Below are 18,597 nucleotides of genomic sequence, written 5' to 3' on the forward strand. Positions count from 1 at the left end.
CAAGTTTGTAGAAACACTTAAACTTAAACCTAATTTACTGTAGTAAGATTTACATTTCAAACAGAGAGAAGAAACCCATATTGTATGGTGAGATTGGAAAATTTATCACTTTAACATAAATTTAAAGAATGTAATTTTGTATTTTAGTGACAAATGAAGAATGAATAGTTGAGATTTGGGACATGACATGTTTGATTTAGGCAAGCCTTTTAATTTCTTCTTTAAAAGGAAATGGCTGATGATTTATGCAATTGTAATGTAAAACATGGGTTTTACATGGCAATGTATTGCAATTAAATTGTACATATTGGTGTATTATTAAATGGTTCTAGCAGGATCCTGATAATCTGAAAAGAATATAAACCTATGGAAAAATTTTCATTTGAAATTTTGGATATGGCTTAAAGGTGTAATAACAGACATATTTTCCAGTTATTTTTAAAAATTGAATTGTGTTTATCTACTCTGATTATGTTTTCATAACGTTTGTAATTGGCTCTAGGAAGTTTCAATTTGATTACATTAATGAATACTTATGTTTATCCAAAGTTTTCCAAGAATTTGGAGTTCTACATTTATCTTCTGTAATAAAAATAAGGATATTAGTAATATATATATAAAATCTGAGTTTTGTCCCACTGCAAATCCTACTAGAAAAAAATTTAATTTTATCGTCTGGTTTATATTAATATTGAATTGTTATTTTGTTCTCTCATATTGCCAGATGAAGCAAATAAGTAATTGTATTTATGTGCTTAGCAATCAAGATATTTGTCATGAGGGAAAAGGAGATACAATTATAGAATGAAGGATTTCAGCAGGAACGTTGTCCTCTAGGACGAGACTGGAAATATCAATGTGAACTCATACATTTATATGAAAAAGTTATTTTTAAAATACTTCTTTTTTAGCCCTCTCCAGTGAAATGGCTTGAGGACCTCCCTGGTGTGCCCCAGCACCAAGATTTTGGTCTCAAACACCACTTTACAAATAGAAACAACCAAGGCTCTTGGGAGAAAAGGCTAATCCCATGTGTGAGCCAGAATACTACAAAATGAGCCTGGGACACCTCTTTGTGCCAGAAAGCAAGACATTCAAAGATTAATGGAGATGATGGGACATGAGAACTAATGTAACAGAAGCTCCTCCTGGCCCAAATTGAATGAGACAATTTGAACATCAAAGCAGGACACCGGCTGAAGTTGACTGATACAGAGGACATCTGACCACAGGCAGAGAATTTGGTACAAGTTGTTCCCATGCCTGGGACGCAGTTCTCCGTGGTGGGCAAACTCCAACCTGTCTTCCACATCTCAGGCGAATGTCTTGTCTTCCAAAGACTTGCATGACTTCTTAAAGCATAAGCGCCCTTCCCCCTTTACTCAGTTATACGTGACGACAATGTCGTTATTGAGTCATACTATTTATGTGACATCTTCTGCATCAAACGGTGATCTTCCCGAGGGCAAGGACCCAGTGCTTTTACTTAATAAGTGGCAGCTAATGCAGTATTAACACCCGTTCCCTCTTGACTTGCAGCTCGTGCCCTGACTAAAGCCAGCTGTGCCGCGCACGTCCACACCCCTACCCGCATCTCTCCCTGTCTGCGCTCGTCGCGGCTGCGCCCTGCATCTGGCCCCTCGGTCTTCGGCACTTGGGGCCGTTTCCTCCAGTTGGGGGAGGGGGAGGGGGGCGGGGGAGGGGGGGGGGGAGGGGCGGGGGGCGGGGGGAGGGGCGGGAAGGTGCCTTGAGCCCCAGGACTGGTGTTTGTAGACGTCTCAGAACTGTCGCCGCACCAAGTAACCCATACCAGGGCTAATGGAGTGTTTATGGCCCGAAAATCGGCACATTTATTCGTAAAGGGCTTCGTTTCCAAAGAGCGTTGACAAACACCAACTCATCAGGTTCTCTACAGGCAGAAATGGAATCCAAGTCTCTGATTCCTTTGCATTGCATTAGCGGGGAAGTTCGTTTCCTCCGGTTGTTGGTTTTTTTTAAACGTCCTGTCTTCGGGAGCAGTCGAAGTTGCTTTTCCGGGCCCAGGCTCGCCGCTCAGACCGTGGCGGGGAAAGCCGACTGCCGTTGTGAACGTCGGGAGCAATCGCAGGAACCTTCGCAGTGAAAAGGAGATTCCTAAGCCGGAGAGGTGTTACGGACGAACTGGTTCCCCGCAACCTCTTCCCGGGTCTCTCTAGGCTTTTACCGTTTCTCAGTGGTTCTTCCGGTATCTCGCGTTGTACCCGCCTCTTCCTTTCCGCCACCGTGATTTGAGGATTTCTCGCGAGACTTAGCCCTCTTCCCAGGCCGGCGCTCCCCGAGGTAAGTTTGCGGCCTCCCCTGTGCCCCGGCTTTTCTGCCAATTTTGAAGGAAACACGTTTTGAAGCCAGCCCTGGGCCGGCGGGCCCTGCTCACCGGGTGGGGATACGGCCGATATCCCGGCCTGTGCCCTCCGATGGCGTCTGCGGGGTGGGCCGGGGCCGGGGCGCTGAGACGTGCTCAGCCCGGGGCTTGTGTGCTTGCAGAAGGCCATGTTCAGCTCGAGCGCGAAGATCGTGAAGCCCAATGGCGAGAAGCCGGACGAGTTCGAGTCCGGCATCTCCCAGGTGAGAGGGGGACTGGGCGGGCCCGTCGCGTGTCCGGGGAGGGGGACACCCCGGGAGGCTGCCACGCGTGTCTGCGGGCCGGGGCCTGGGGTGCCCGCGGTGCGCGCCGCGCTGACGTCTCCGCCTGCTCTTTGCAGGCCCTGCTGGAGCTGGAGATGAACTCGGACCTCAAGGCCCAGCTTCGCGAGCTGAATATAACAGCGGCCAAGGTGAGCGCGCGGCGCCGGGCCCGTGGGGGGGCTGCCGCGCGTGGGGGGGCTGCCGCGTGCTCCGCGCAGCTCGCGTTCCCCGGGCGCCTGCAGCCCGGCTCCTTGGCAACCGTCAGCGGCGCCTGCGCTGTGCCGTCGCAGGGGACGGCCTGCCCTGCAGCCGCGACGTGGAGTGGGCGCTGGGCCCACTTGGGGTTGTGAATGTAGCGCTGGGAGCCCCGTGATGGGACCAGGTGGCTGGGCCGGGAGCTGAAGCCGCTGTGGGGACGAAGGAGCAGCCCCCGGGAGGCCGGCGGTGGCAGGGCAGGCGGGTCGGGGGCGGCCGGCCTGTCTGTCAGCCCAGCCAGACGCCGTCTGTGTCCCACTTGTGCCTGGAATAAGCTGCAGAGGGAAATAAATACTGAGGCTGCGCTTACCATTCAGTTGCAGTGTATTTGCATTAAACAGAGTACATCTCATGACGCTCCACGTTGGACTTCTTTGCTTCTCACTGGGCTGCAACGTTTCTTTTTACTTTCAAAGCAGTTGTGTATCTGCTTAGTGTACAGCCTATTGGAAGATAATTGTTTTGAGTTTGTGTTTTTAATTTAGAAGCTACAGTGCCTTCGGAGTTTGAAGAGGCCTGTGCAGAGAACAACCAGCCTCGTTTCTGGGTGCAGACAATTTAAGTTTGCTCCCTGTAGTAGAATGCTACCCGTGCGTACCTGGTTGTCAGCAAGGGCTCGGACCGTTGTGTGTCATTTGTGAGGCAGGAGGACGACTGATGGGACTTGTAGGCGGCCAGGGAACAGCTGGGAAGTGGTCTAACAGGAGCTCTGACTGAGGTGTGATGGTGTGCGACAGCACTCGTGTTCAGTGTTAGCTGCTTAACACTGTGCACTCGCGTCGGAAGAATGGAGGTTATAAACTTAAAGAGGGTGGATTTTTTTTTCCTTTAGGAAATTGAAGTTGGTGGTGGTCGGAAAGCTATTATAATCTTTGTTCCTGTTCCTCAACTGAAATCCTTCCAGAAAATCCAAGTGCGGCTAGTACGTGAATTGGAGAAAAAGTTCAGTGGGAAGCATGTGGTCTTCATCGCTCAGGTATCCGTCGAGCTGAGGAATATTTTTTTTGTTAAAAACATTTGTGTTTAGACATTGTTGGTAGTTAGAATAATTAAAAGAACCCTTTTGTGAATACATTTTAGGTGGTCGAATGCTGGGAAAATTGTGCTTGCAATGGGTTAAAGAGGGAAAGGACACTTTTGCTCTTAACATTAAAATGGCTTTCCGTGTTTACAACGTCACATGTATTGGGTGGCTTAAAGGGCTGATCCCACTAAGACGCGTGGCTGGTCCCAGCCGTGACTTTCCCGCCTGACAGAATTACCTGCCTGAGGCTCATACTGCTCAGGTGCGTCAGGTGGAGACTTTAGGAGGGAAAGATACTAAGGAATAGATTGTGGGCAAAGGAGCAATTAGTCAAGAAAAGTTTTTATTTCGAAGTTCAGATGTGGATCTGGCCTTGGTGCAAACACAAGTGTATGGGGATTAATTTCCAGACTAACAAACAATTAAAAGGCATAGACTTAAAGGAATAATTAAGGGAATTAAAGGCACGTTAGTACCTAGAGGCGTCTGATAACGTGGGGAGGTGTGTACTGTTTGGATGATCACTCATCATGAAGCAGCCAGTTTTTTCCCAGAACCATCTGAGCACAAGCAGGTGTGAGTGAGTTACTGCGACGTCAGCAAGGGCTGCTTCACAGGGTCCCTCAGTAACTTGGCCACGGCGTTGGGCGTTCTCAGATTTGGGATTTGCTCTGAAAGCAGTTTGACAATTTGTAATTTTCTGCCATCTTAAGGTTCTTTCTGTTGTTGCATGATGATTTTTACCTTACAGAGGAGAATTCTGCCTAAGCCAACTCGAAAAAGCCGTACGAAAAATAAGCAAAAGCGTCCCAGGAGGTAAGTGTTTTATCAGCATCGACAAACGTGTTCCACTCTTATTAACTCTTGATTTGCATGGGTGCTTTGTAGTGAGAGTTGCAGTTGGTTTCCAAAAGTTAAATATTGGCAGTTTGGGAAAGCCATTCGCGTGGGAATTTTTATTGAGTTACTTTGGTTTCTTCTATAATTATATGTAAAAGCTTTGAAATTACTTCTGGAGGTGAGGTTTACATGTACTCATAGGTGGTGTAATTGTTCCCTGCCGTCACAAACGGTAGAGACCGTTTGCTCCAGGTCTTCGGCAAAAGAGAGGAAGCGTGAGAAGGAATCCTGTGTAGTGCAGACCGGATAGAGCGGAGGTGGGCGGAGTGTGTCATCTTCGCTTTTGCTTTTCGCTGGGATTTAGGGCTAAAAAGCTAGGGTTTTTTGTGTTGCTGGCGTGACAGGTGGAAAGTCACTGCAGTAGTAGATGCTGATGGGCACTGTTTATGAACTTGACTGACCCACAGGTTGTCTGGCGCCGACTCCTGCTGACGGCTGCTGGCTGCTTCATCCAGGCCTGCCTTCTCAGGGCCTGGCTTTGGTTAGTTCCCCAGGCTTGGGTTACTGGGTCCCCGCAGACCCCGCCCGAGGGACCAGTGGAGAAACATTGTTGCAGTGTCCCTCTGACTGCCTGCCAGACAGGCGATATTGTGGCAGCATCTCTAAGTGCCAGATAGGTGACAGCCTGAAAAAGTGTGTCATTTGTACTTCCTCCTTCAAGAATGGGGAAACGGACCCAGGCTCAGAGCTTGTTCATTGCTGCTGGTGATAGTAACGCTGGGATTTTAAGAAAACTCGGTCGTTTCTGAAACCCGTAGTAAATCGACAGGCCCCAGAGCCTCTGGCATTGTGGGCAGGTGTGGTGTGACAGTGTGGTGGGGAGGAAGGGGAAGGTGGGTGACGCTGGAAAGGCTGGAGCAGGCTCTGGGACGTGAATAATTGTCCAGCACCATTGCTTTATGGCAGTTGGAGCAGCGTGAGAATTCAGGGATTTCTTTCTGTGTGTGTTCTAGGTCGTCTGCAAGAGATCGAATAGAGGAGATAGTCAGTATTTGGTTTGTTAATCGGGATACTTAAAAAGCGGTTTGTGATCTCAATTCTGAGAACCCAGCTATTCTGGGTTGTACTTGAGTATAAAAATAGACTCTTTGTCCCCAGCTAAGGGACTGACGCTCCGATTGACAGCCTTCATCCCTCTTCCCACACCTGCGCTTCCCGCATTTTCTCAGGTGATGACCTACTGTGTTCCTAGGGACCGGAAGCCTCTCCCTCCCCCTCTCTGAGAGCTGGGTGGTAGGCAGTTGTGGTTCTGCCACTTGGCAGCAGTCTGCTTTCCTGCCTTCAGATGTATTTTCTCTTTCCTCAGTCATCTTTCCTTATACAGATGAAGGGCTGAGCTTTCCACACTTGTGTGCCTTCCTACTGCTGTAATCAGGCAGGATGTGCTTAGTGATTGGGTAGCAGTGATCACGTGGCCCGTCTGCCTCGCTTGCTTTCTGGAAGGTGATGAAGGCTTTGGAAAGAGCATTTCCCTCGAGTTTGCTGTGCGGCCTTAGAACAGCAAGACCTTAGTGGAGGCGCTAGAACAGTTGGTTGTGGGTATGGGAACTGCCAGATAGGAATACAAGTGAGTACAGGGTCTGCTTTACCGAGAGGTGAGGGAGACCTAGCCAGATCCCACAACCAAGGTAACTGTAAACACTGAAAATAGGAGCTGCCTTCACTCTCATTCCCGTCACCTCGTGGCACAGCAGGTCCATAAAAGTTTGGACTTCATTGAACCTTGTCAGACACCCCGGCTGTGAACGTGAGGTTCCAGAGGTGGCAAGGTTCTGTTGGAAGTGTGTGTGCTGGGCTGAGAGGTGGGGACACTCCTAGGGGCCCCTCCTAAAGCTGCTGCCAGAGCAGTCTCTGGGGGTGATCATAGGGAACGATGAGTTACGGTGCTTTGGAGGCCAAGGACAGCTCTTTAGTCGGTAAGTGGTGTGATCACACTGGCGTCAGATGGATTTGACAGGACTGGAGGGCGTGGTTTGGGAGATGAGCGAGGCTAGTCACGGGGAAATCACACAAGTGAAAACCCTAGAGCTAGGTGTGGCAGTAAAAGTGTGCTCGTCTCCTCTCCTCTCGCCTGGACGTACTCCCTCATGGTGGATTGGCGAGTGCTTCATTTGTAGGGTGTCACATTCAACATCCACTTAGCTTTTGAAGTAAATGAGGCTGTTTGTCGCCACGGCCCTGGTGCGCGGTGTTCAATGGAAGTGGCCCCTTGGGAAGCTGGTGTTAACTTGGGTTCAGGAGCCTGGAATTGGCAGGTGTTGCCTTGGGCTCCCTGGGGGGCAGGCCTTGCTCTTGGGTGTCTCACTCTCATTACTGTGTCCTTTAAGCCGCACTCTGACCGCCGTGCACGATGCCATCCTGGAGGACTTGGTTTTCCCGAGTGAGATCGTGGGCAAGAGAATCCGTGTGAAACTGGACGGCAGCCGGCTCATAAAGGTCCACCTGGACAAAGCCCAGCAGAACAACGTGGAGCACAAGGTAACCGGGGGGGCTGGGGCCATGTCCTGAGACCACCCACGGCCAGTGGCTTGCTGTGCTTCGGCCCACTTCCCTGTAGGTCATGTGTCGGGTTTTACTCGGGGTTAGGGAATGTGGAGTAGAGTAATGCCATGGTCTGACCGACTTGGAAAGCTGTGGATCCTCTGGGGGCAGATGGGGTGATGGTGGTAGAATCTGGGGAGAATTGTCACTTTCCTTCCTGCCCAGTCAGGTAACCAGTGTGGACGACCCTTGGGATCCCCCGGGGCTCTGTCCGCGTGGCCCAGAGGAGCACAGCACGGGGGTGTGTGTAGAGTCAATCCCACAGCACTGGCGACGAGCTTGTCCCCGGTCTTGGGACTGGAGGGCACGTCCTGTATGTTCTTGGCCTCTCAGTACCTGGTTGCTGAGGAGAAAACCACACAGGGCACAATTTCACAGAATCGTTAGGCTTTCAGATGAGTGTGTGCATTTGAAAAGTTTAGTGATGAATTATTTCTTTTCTTGTAGGTTGAAACCTTTTCTGGTGTCTATAAGAAGCTCACGGGCAAGGATGTTAATTTTGAATTCCCAGAATTTCAGTTGTAAACAAAAATGACTAAATAAAACATTCACAATATTCTGTTCAGGCATGTTTTTCACAATCTTGGAGACGCAGATGCACAACTGTCTCCATTATCAGGAGCTTCCTGCACAAGACGGGAGAGTGGGAACAGGTGTCTAGTTTGTGCCAGAAAGTTGGAGGCACACGAGGGACGTGCTTGGATGCTGTGATGTGGTAACAGGTGTGTCAGATGGTGTTCCCAGAAGTGCCTATGGCACCGTCACGTGGCTCAGCCTGGAAAAAGCTACCAGAGATGGGGAAGATGCAAGTAACGTGCCTTCAGCCCAGCTCCCAGCAGCACTGTAACTTGAAGTCATGCTTAAAATAATTCTGCTTAAGAGAAAGGACAGGTGTCAGCAGCAACTAAAACAGGCCAGAAATGGTTCCTTAAAAATTACAGATCGAGACAATTTTTTCCAAGAGCGAAATCTGATGAAAGGTATTTTATTAATTTTTTTTTATTGTTGAAAAAAACACAGAATTTATCATAAGCATTTTTAAGTGTACAGTTCAGTAGCCTCAAGTATATTTACGATGTTGTGAAACACGTCCAGAACTTGAAATCTAGAACTGAACCCATTAAACTACTCCCCTTTCCCTTCCCCCAGAATCAAGTTTCATACTGTAAATTCATGTTACGTCTTAAATTGTCTTTGAAAAGTCAAGTGTTCAGAGTATGAGTAAGTAGATTTTAATGCCATCTTAAGTGGCATGTTAACTTGGGGCAGATAAGCTACTCAATTCCGTAGTTTTTCTCCTAAAATGAAGGCAGTTGGTGCGATGACAGCTGGAGACACGGCTGTCACACGTCGCCTGGGTGGTTGGAGTGGTGCCGAAGGCCTCACTTCTGTTGGTGCCGAGTGGCTTTTAAGGATTGCTCAATCTGAGAAATGGCTAGTGAGTGCCAGGGCTTTGCAGTGTGAGCATCACTACTGCGCTGGCCAGGCCCCGGCTCAGCTGCCAGCGACCCCGTCACCTGGGTGGTGGCGTCTGGAGCAGCCTCCCAGGTGGCATGGGGTCAGCTGGAGGGGAGGAGATGGAACTCCACTTTCGATTACAGAAGGGCAGGGAGGAGGGCCGATTCAGTCTTGGTTTTTCAGGTTATAAAGGGCTGCAGTTGCAAGAACCCACTTAGGGGTTTTATGGGTTCTAGTAAGTGGTTGGATCTGAGGAAGCTGGGGAGGGATCCATACGAAACTCGCTTTATTCCCAGGTTCACTGCTTCGTCTATGGGAAGCAGGATTTACAAGCCACTCTAGGCTGTTAGGTGTTTTTTTAAAATGTTCTGAATTCGTTGGTTTTTCTGTGATGCCAAGTGGCTATCAGTAGTATGCCTAGTAGACATTAGGCATTAAGACAAAAACTGTCTCCAAGAAAAGTTTTTACGGGAGGAAACCATTGTCTTTGAAACTAGTTTGTACGGAACACTGGGAAACGTGCTCATGGCAGTACAAGTAAATACCTGCTGCTGTAATAACTTGGGAATAGAATATTCTAACCCACTTAAAACCCAGGAGTTTCAGCTGACCTTGAATTCATTTGTTAGGAATTTATGCAGTGCCTTGCAATAAAAAAAAAAATACCAGGAAAGGTGGAAAATTTTGGTTATTTTTCAACAAAGGTATTTGCACTATTGCTGAATAGGAAGCATAGCCAATGATACGCTCCCGTTTGCATCTATGTTGAGGGTCTTCTAAAGCTTCTATAAAAGTGGTAATTTCCTATCATGCACGCAAAAGTATAACCGTAGTGTAATGTACCCGTCACTTAGCTTCAGGTAGTTGATAACTGCTCAGCTTGTTTCATGTACTCCTACACCCCTTTGCTGGTGATTCTTGAAGCAAATTCTAGATGACATTATTAGGAATCTATAAGCTGTGATAATTACTAAACTCCAGTATCAAACTAAACCAATTTTTAAATTGCTATGTCAAAAAGGCTACACAGATTTAAAAAATTGAGTCAATCACATTGCCTTCACTAAAAGTATTTTGGTGAACAAAAGTTTATGTACCATTACTACTTTTATCCATTTAAAATTTGTTTTTATAACAAGATACGTACTCAGTACTGTTGAGCATTCTGTTACATATTAAATATATGCGTATTGGACATGCTCAGTTTTCCTTGATGGGTGGGCTGCATGACAACAGCTTGGGGACGAGTGTGCTGAACACTGTCCCCACTATTTTCCTCATAAAACTTGCTATCAAGAAAAACGTAGAGTAGTTTTGAAAAGTTAGGCCTGGGCGAGGGCCAGAGACAGAAGTTCCGAAGTAGCAGATCATGGTGACGTGCATCACGTTAGATGTCTAACGTGGGTGAGACTTGGTGTTTTAAACATTTCTCACAATGCAGTGTGACCAGTCGAATGAGAAGACATTTCAGTTCCCAAGGTGGTGCTGGGTCCTCTGCCCGTAGCTCCCAGAGAAGCTGCTGACGTGTTCTCACTGTAGTTAGCAGGAGCAGCCATGATGACGTCATAACGAAGTCAAGTCTGAATGCCTCTTGGGCGTTCCCTTTTGTACTCAAAATTGTATACAGATCAAGTTAGGTCTGTGCTGTGTAATAACATTGAAATCGAGGCTGCATTTCCCTGAGCGCATCGTCTGTGCCTAAAACAGCGTAACTGTCCTCTTGGGAGTGGACGAATCAGTTTTCAGTCCTTACAGAACCCTGCATGCCCCATACGTGGAATTCTGCTAATTTTATTCCTGGCTGTGTTTGGCATTTTGCAAGCCCGGAGTACCTAAGATGTCCAGTGAGGGTCTTAAAAGTGAACCCCTGGCACGGGTGACTGTAGGGACAGAGCCAGGAGTGCAGTTTCCAGGCTCTTGGCCTCACGTGGAAAGGTGCTGGCTCAGGTAGTAAATGGCCATCAGCTGTGATCAAATGGCCATCAGCTGTAACCAGTGAGCCATTGGCCACTAATATAACTGCCATGGCTAGGCTAGGAAAAAATGGGGGCTAGCAAGAAGATGGTGGCTGACAAGCGCAGATTGCGGTTAGGACAGCGGGTTGCGGAGTGTGGATTGCGGATTCTGTGGCTCCTGCTTCCTGTGTCTCCAGCCGCCAGCAAGAATATCGTGGTATGACCCCTACCTATGACTCCGTGGGTGTTCCTTTTTGTCCTCACCATGTCCTGTGTTCTTATGTGGGGAGCGGGACCAGGGAGCCCACATGCCACCCTGCATGACAGTGACCCTATGTGGTCAGGGTCTGTGCCTCACCTGGTCGGGGAGGTTGACCTGTGTGTGGGGGGTGTCACCCTGCATGGTGTGGTGGCCTTGGGGGAGTGGCCTCCTTGCACCTCAGTTTCTCATTTAGGAGATGAAGGGTTAGCCTGGACTAGTTGAGTCTAATAGTCCCGCTAATTCTGCAAGTCACTGACCGTAAGTAATAGAAAGTCAGTCAACAGACTGCTGCTTGGCACCTGCCCAGGTTTGTGTGCCTGGAAGAGCCCGGCCCTTGGTCAAAACTACTTGTTTGTTGAATGAGTGTATAAGCTCTCTTGTCCTGGAAAACCGAACTTGTAGAATTTTGAAAGGAGGAGACTGAGTGGAACCTATGATGAATATTGATTGGTAATGCCTGAGAATTATCTCAAAGATATAGGAAAACAAGGTGACGAAGAGCCAAGCTTGCAACTCTCACCTCAGTGAAAGGGACAAAGGAGGACATTGTCAGCTGTATTCATCTTTCTGATTGGTTGCTTTTCCATTTCAAGCCTGTGGCTTTCCTAAAGCCTTGTCCCTTCTCTGGGCTTGGAGCCCTCTGGGCATTGAGTGAAGACATTGCATGAGAAGCTTCAAAGTTGGGTGGCTCTGCGAGGTGCTTACGAGGCCCTGTGCTGCCAGGCGGAGGTCTTAGATCAAGGACCTGTGAGGGGAGCCCAGAGATGAGGCTGCTGTGTGTGTGATGTCTCTTCTGGTAAAACCTTTCAGCTGAAACATCCCGGCCTTAGCTCCAGGTTTTTACTACTTCTCAGGGTTTATTGGTGAGTGTGGTGTGATTAGGGCTGTGACGTCACAGCCTCCTGCTCTGCGTCCAGCTGGTCTGCACGGGCAGTCAACAGCACCTCTAGAAGACGACGGTGTGCTTCAGGTACGTTAGGGTGTGCAGAGCCGTGTCGGGGGCCACTGCACGCCAGAGCCTTGGACAGGGCGGAAGTGACAGCCCCGCCGGGAAGGTCCTCCGCCCAGCAGGCGAGAGACACAGTGGTAATTAGGAAACAAGGCCTCACGAGTTCGGATTCAAGGTGCGCCTTCAGGAGCCTCTTCCCTGTGGTGTCTTCTCTGCGGCTTGCTGGCTCCACGTCTGACTGAGGGTGACCCAGGTGACCCCTACGTGGTGCACAGGCTTGGGAGATGCTTGGGGCGGTTGGGGGTGTGTGAAGAGCCTGAGGACCCCATCCCCCAAGTCCCTCCTGTGGTAGCAGCTTCTCCAGCTGCCCTTGCTGTTTGTCTTCATCTGATTTTCCCACCTTGGGCCTGTTGACGGCTGTGATCTGTGGCTCTGCGTTGTCTGGAGCAGGAACGTGCAGGCTCGTGGGGCAGACGCGGTGGGATTTGAGCAGCACGGGGTGGGAGGAGAAGTTAGAATGCCGACAGCGGCTGCCATGTAATGTGTGAGTGTGCCAGGCCTCAGGCCCCGGGCACTGTCCACTGTGTGACTCAGGCCTTAAGGGGACCCTGAGTGTGGTCCCCGAGCCAGCGGCAGCGTCACCTGGGGACTTGTTAGACCTGACGACGCTTGGGTCCCGCTACCACCTACTGAGTCAGCACGTCCAGGGTCAGGGCCCATTGACCTGTGTTCCCAGAAGTGACATGACTGCACATTTCTCAGCGTGTCATCGTCTCTGATGATGTTCCAATGTGTGTCCTGCAGATGAATTGGGTATAGAACCAGGTGTAAAGCCAGAGCTGGCTCTCATCAGGCTGGGCACTGTGTCCCGTGGATTCTCAGGGCTTTGGCCGTGACAGGACCACCTGGGCTCTGTCTACAAGTGACCAGGCTGACAGCGTGTACTTGGCGAGGCTGGGCCACGTCAGTGCACACAGTTGGGGACAGAGGTCTGGCATTGCTCTGAGTTTCAGGCACTCGGGAGAAATGAAGCCGTCAGGCCCGTGGAGGGAGGGGATGGCCGTGGTGAACGGCCTTATGGGCAAAGTGTCCTAGTGATACGGCCACAGGGCTGTGTGAGCTCAGGGCACATTCCCAGCCAGAGACACATGGGTTTGGGGTGGCCCTGGGATCCAGATTTCTCCGTTATCTCAGAAATGTAAATAGTCCCTGGGAGGCGTGCCAGATTCTCAGGGACCCCTGGAAGTGGCCAGGCCCTTGAGAGGGTCAGAGTTCATGAGGGAAAAGGCCATGGTTTCAGTGCTTTCAGAAGCTGCAGGAAAGGAGAAAAAAGGGGAAGAAAGGAAGATAGGACCTAGGAGGAGAAATAGCTGGTGGTTTCTGATGACTGTTTGGTACTTATTTGCAAGGCACGGGTAAATGTGACTTAGAGTCTTAAAATTGGTTCAAATTTACCATCTACTGAAATCGGCAAATTAGTATAATAGTATCACATAGTTTTGTAACGAGTAATTCTCAGGCTATTGGCACTTAAAAAAACAACCCTTAACATTTCAGGCCCTGGGAACAAAAGGCAAGTACCCCGTCGAGTGTGAGGCAGGGAAGGGGGGTAGGAGAGGGAGGCGTGGCCTGTGCAGCCCCCTCGCCCGCTGTGATCTCGGGCCCTGTGTCTCCGGCCTTGTGTCTCGGGCTCTGAAACTGCCCTAATGCCTTGCCCCAAGGGTGGTCGTGAGGACTGAGTCAGTTACGACCGAGGGATGCCAGCCGGTTCCTGGCTGCTGCATACATTCCAGGTCCCTTCACCCAGGCTGTGCCTACGTGACGTGGTGCCACCAGTGGGTGCGGCCTCAGTTCTGTCGGGTAGTTGCTGGAGTAGCCAGGGCATCTCGCATCATCTCAGGGCCTCCCAGCTCGGCTCTCTCGGCATTCGGGGCTTGGTTACTCTTTGTGGGGGCCGTCCTGTGCACGGTGGGACGTTTCACAGCACCTGCCCCACCCCACAGAAGCCAGTCCCTCTGCCCCTGGCAGTGGGACACCAAGCATGTCTCCTGACACTGCCAGTGTCCCCTGAGTGGGGTGGGGGACAAGGCTGAAGTGGAGTGGGGCTGAATTATTTTGGGGTTAAGTTGCGTAGTGGTTTGCAGTAAGGGGTCATCAGTTACAGATGGACAATTGTGTGGTCAGTGTAAAGAGTGTGATGCGTGCACGACAGAAACCAGCTTGCATTGCCTGGAATCGAACACCTCAGCTCTGAAAGCAATCTGGTAGAGGCTCTTCCAAATTTGACTGCTGTCCTAAAAATGTGTAGCACTTAACCCATCATGGCTTATGGAGCTGAAATAAACATTTTTTAAAGCCACTAAATAATGAAAAATGCAAATCACCCTGCTAGGGAAGATACTCAGTTATTTCCTACTCTTTGTATAGACAATTATTTCCTTGGGAGCGGGCAATAAAGAATATGCAGCCATGGAGTGGCCGGTTAGATCAATCGGTTAGAGCGCGGTGCTGATAACACCAAGGTTGCCGGTTCCATCCCTGCGTGGGCCACTGTGAGCTGCGCCCTCCACAGCCACATTGAAACAACCACTTGAATTGGAACTGATGGGTCCTAGAAAAACACACTTAAAATAAATTTAAAAAGTTAAAAAAAAAATCAGTTGGGTGCAGGCCAGTAAGCACATGACAAGATGCACTGATATTAGGAAAATGCAAATAGAAACTGTAATGAGATGCCACCTCACACATTGTACTATCAAAAAATGGCCACTATTGGGCTGGCCCGGTGGCTCAGGTGGTTGGAGCGCTGTGTTCCTAACGCCGAGGTCACCAGTTCGATTCCCACATGGGCCAGGGGGCTGTGCCCTCTGCAGCTAACATAGTGAACATCGGCTTTCCCTGGAGCTGGGCTGCCGTGAGCAACTGGAAGTTGGTGTGAGCTGCCGTGGGCTGCTGTGTGCTGCCAGGATCAGCCGGCGGCCAGCATGAGCGGCCGGCAACCAGTGTGAGCGGCCGGCAACCAGTGTGAGCGGCCGGCAGCCAGCAAGAGCTGCCACGAGCTGCTATGAACGGCCGACCGACGACTGGCGACCGACTGCCTCAGCTGGGGGGAGCGCAAGGCTCATAATACCAGCATGGGCCAGGGAGCTGTGTCCTATACAACTAGACTGAGAGACAATGGCTTTAAGTGGAGTAGGGGCGGGGGGAGGCAGAAGAAGGGGGAAAAAAAAGGCCACTACCAAACACCAGAAAAGAACAAGCTTGGCGAGGATGTGGAGACACGGGAACCCTGTGCGCTGCTGGTGGCGATGTGCAGTGGTGTGACCACCATGGAAAACCGTCTGACGGGTCCTCAAAAATTTCCAGTAGAGTAGCCGTCTGATCCAGCAGCCCCACTTCTGGGCATGCGCTCGAAAGAATGGCAAGCAGGCCCTGGAAGAGACGCTTGTGCGCTGGTTCACAGCAGCGGTGTTCACAGTAACTAAAAGGTGGGAGCAACCCAGTGCCCACTGATGGATGAACGGACACACAAAATGTGGTCTATACAGACAATGGGATATGGTTCCACCTAAACAAAAAAGAGGGAGATTCTGACACACGCTACAACATGGATAAACCTTGAGGACTTGTGCTGAGTGAAATAAGCCAGTCACAGAAGGACACATCCTGTGTGATTCCACCTACATGAGATAAACTTAGAATAGTCAAAATCATAGACAGAAAGTTGAATGGTGGTTACCAGGGAGTCATTGTTTCATGGGACAGAGGTTCAATTTTACAAGATGAAAAGAATCATGAGTTGGATGGTGGCGATGGTTGCATAACAATGTGAATATGTATTTCAACTGTGCTCTTAATGATTAATTTGGTAAATTTTGTGTTATGTGTATTTTACCCTCGTCGTCCCCCACACACCTTTAAAATATAAGTTGGATGTATTTGTGTGGGGTCTCTGTTCTGTTCTCTTGTATAGCAAGTCTTGAAATCGGGTAGACTGATTCCTCCTACTTGCTTCTTTTTCAAAATTGTTTTAGCTCTTCTGGTTCCGTCTTTTTGTGCAAGGTTTAGAGGAGTCTTGCCTCTGTCTACCAAGACTCCTGCTGGTTTCTTCACGGGAATTGTGTTAAGCTGGAGACCATGTGGGGGAACCGACATCTTACTGCATTGAGCCTCTCAACCCACGACCCCGACACGGCTCTCGACGTACTTAGCTCCCCTGTGATTTCTCTCATTAGCATGTTGTTTCAGCACGTACGTCCTGTACATGTTTTGTTAGATTTACACCGAAGTGTGTCATCGTTTTGAGTGATTGTAAACAATCCTGAGTTTAGTTTCAGTGTCTGCGTGTTCACTGGTCGTTTACAGAGCTACGGTTGACTCCACCTAATGGTTCTTGGCGCTTTGTGTGGACTCGTGGGGCCTTGCTAAGCAGCAGGCATCTGTAACAAGGACTCTTGTTTTTCTCCATCTGATCTACGTGCCTTTTGTTTCCCTCCCATGGCGTTTGCACTGGCCGGTCCTTCAGCACATGTTGCAGACGTGGTGAGACTGGGTGTCCTGGCGTTGTCCTGGTCTCAGGGGGACAGTCAGTCTTCCACCAAAGCACCATATTTGTGTGGAATTTTTTGTCCAGTTGTACTGAGAAATACCTGACATACATCACAGTGGAAGTCTAAGGCGCACAGCATGATGGTTTGCCCTATGGGTGCTGTGAGATGGTTACCACCGTAGGATCAGCTAACACCCATCTCGTAGAGATCAACACAAAGGAAAGGAAGGAAAAAAGGAAAACCGTTTCTCCTTGTGAGAGAACTCTCAGGATTTACTGCCTTCACCACCTTCCTGTGCATCGTACAGCAGTGTGAGCTGTAGTCCTGCTGTGCACGCGTCCCCGAGACACTGTTATCTTACACCCGGACGTTTGAACCTTCTCACCACTTTCCCCCCAGTCCCCGCCCCCACCCCCACCTCTGGTCTGATCTCTTTTTCTATGAGTTTTTTGTTTTGTTTGTTTTCAGATTCCACACATAAATGATATCATGTAGTATTTGTCTTCCTCTGTCTGACTTACTTAATGCCTTCAAGGTCCATCCATGTTGTCACAAGTGGTAGGATTTCCTCATTTTTTTTTTGTAGCTGAATAATATTCCTTTGAGTCTGTGCGTGTGCACACGTGTGTGTGTGTGTGTGTGTGTGTGTGTGTGTGTGTGTACTTCTTTATCCATTCCTCCATCGCTGGGCACTCAGCTTGTTTCCATGTCTGGGCTCTCGGGAACAGTGCTTGCACTGAACATGGGGGTGCAGTGGTCTTTTCGAGCTGGTGTTTTCATTTCCTCTGGATGCACATCCAGCAGTGGGATTGCTGGGTGGGCTGATTGCTCTATTTTTAATTTTACTGTTTTCCACAGTGGCTGTACCAGGTTTTTTAAAAACCAGATGCTCTTAAGCAAGCTGAGTAAATTGCCCCTGTATCCCTATTTTTCTGAGAGTTTTTATCATGAAAGGGTATTGGATTTTGTCCAGTGCTTTTTCTGCATCCATTGGTGTCATGTGACTTGCCTTTGTTCGATTGCTATTGTTTACGTTGGTTGATTGTTGAGTATGACCCAGCCTTGCAGCCCTGAAATTCCCCATCTAGCCATAGTTTATGAATATTGTTACATAGTGCTGAATTCTATTTGTTAACATTTTGTTAAAGATTTTTGCATCCATATCCATGAGGGTTATTGGTCTGCAAATTTTTTTTTTTCCTGTCTTTGTCTGGTTTTGGTTTCAGGGTAACACCAACTTCATACAATGAGTGGGTAAACGCTCCCTCCTCGCCTATTTCTGGGAGCAGTATATAGAATTGGGTTAGTTTTCTTCACCGTTCGGTAGACTTCTCCTGTGGGACGCATCTGGCCTGATGATTTCACTTTGGGGAGTCTTTAAATCACAGTCCTCTTAATTGTTGCCGGGCCGTTACATTCTCTGTTTCATGTGGGCTCATCGTGGTAGTTTGTGTTTTTTCAGGAAGTGGTCCGTTTTGTCTAAGTTGTCAAGTTTATTTATGCTGTCAGGCAGTTTTAATAAAGACTCCGTTCTTTTTCATGGATCTTGTGGCGTGTGTGGAACTTGTCAGTTTTCACGTTTGTAACTTGTGATGACTTCTCTTTTTCAGCCTGAGTAAACTGTCACCTCTGAGCCTAACTTTTTGTGATCATGATTTTGTATGTTTCTTTTCCTTAAAGAAGCGCTCCCACCATCCTATAAGCTGGATCCGCCCAGCCCACCACAAAGGTGTGTTGGGGGCGTGTGTTGCTTCTGAATGAAACTTGGTTGAATGGCATGAGTTTGGGGTCTCATCTTGGGTTAGGTCGGGACAAGAACTAGACAAATTCTTAATGCTTTAGTGTGAAACCCCATGTGGAAAAAAATGACAGGAAATATGTCAGCCACATTATCACTCTTCTTTACACTTTCCTGAACTTCCCAAACACTCATGCTTACTTTTTCAAACAGGAAAAGAAAGAGAAGAACAGAAAAGATAGAAACAGGCCCGATTGGGGTGTTTGGGGTGAAGCGTTAGAAAGGCCTCTCCGGGATCTGG

At 49.0% G+C, this 18,597-nt stretch overlaps 1 protein-coding gene and 1 non-coding gene across 2 annotated transcripts; both read left to right on the top strand.

Annotated features, from left to right (window-relative positions):
- Positions 1 to 2,242: 2,242 nt before the first annotated feature.
- Positions 2,243 to 7,943, top strand: RPS7 (ribosomal protein S7). The gene is made up of 7 exons (XM_019752009.2): positions 2,243 to 2,319; positions 2,524 to 2,604; positions 2,742 to 2,813; positions 3,752 to 3,895; positions 4,695 to 4,759; positions 7,171 to 7,321; positions 7,832 to 7,943. Exons 2-7 carry the CDS (start codon positions 2,530 to 2,532, stop codon positions 7,907 to 7,909), a joined length of 585 nt encoding a protein of 194 aa, XP_019607568.1. The 5' UTR covers positions 2,243 to 2,319; positions 2,524 to 2,529; the 3' UTR covers positions 7,910 to 7,943.
- Positions 7,558 to 7,756, top strand: LOC141571958 (small nucleolar RNA SNORA73 family). Its single transcript, XR_012496992.1, has one exon. It is a non-coding gene; the product is annotated as a small nucleolar RNA SNORA73 family (small nucleolar RNA).
- Positions 7,944 to 18,597: the final 10,654 nt, after the last annotated feature.

The sequence above is a fragment of the Rhinolophus sinicus genome, linkage group LG05, assembly GCF_036562045.2.
Source record: "Rhinolophus sinicus isolate RSC01 linkage group LG05, ASM3656204v1, whole genome shotgun sequence".
In the NCBI taxonomy this organism is placed as follows: domain Eukaryota; kingdom Metazoa; phylum Chordata; class Mammalia; order Chiroptera; family Rhinolophidae; genus Rhinolophus; species Rhinolophus sinicus.

What these genes read in the sequence shown, in the direction of transcription:
- RPS7 (XM_019752009.2), top strand. Translation starts at nt 2,530, where the DNA reads ATGTTCAGCTCGAGCGCGAAGATCGTGAAGCCCAATGGCGAGAAGCCG. An exon ending in TGAATATAACAGCGGCCAAG is followed by an intron (nt 2,814 to 3,751) that starts GTGAGCGCGCGG and finishes TTTTTCCTTTAG; the next exon opens with GAAATTGAAGTTGGTGGTGG. An exon ending in AGAACAACGTGGAGCACAAG is followed by an intron (nt 7,322 to 7,831) that starts GTAACCGGGGGG and finishes CTTTTCTTGTAG; the next exon opens with GTTGAAACCTTTTCTGGTGT.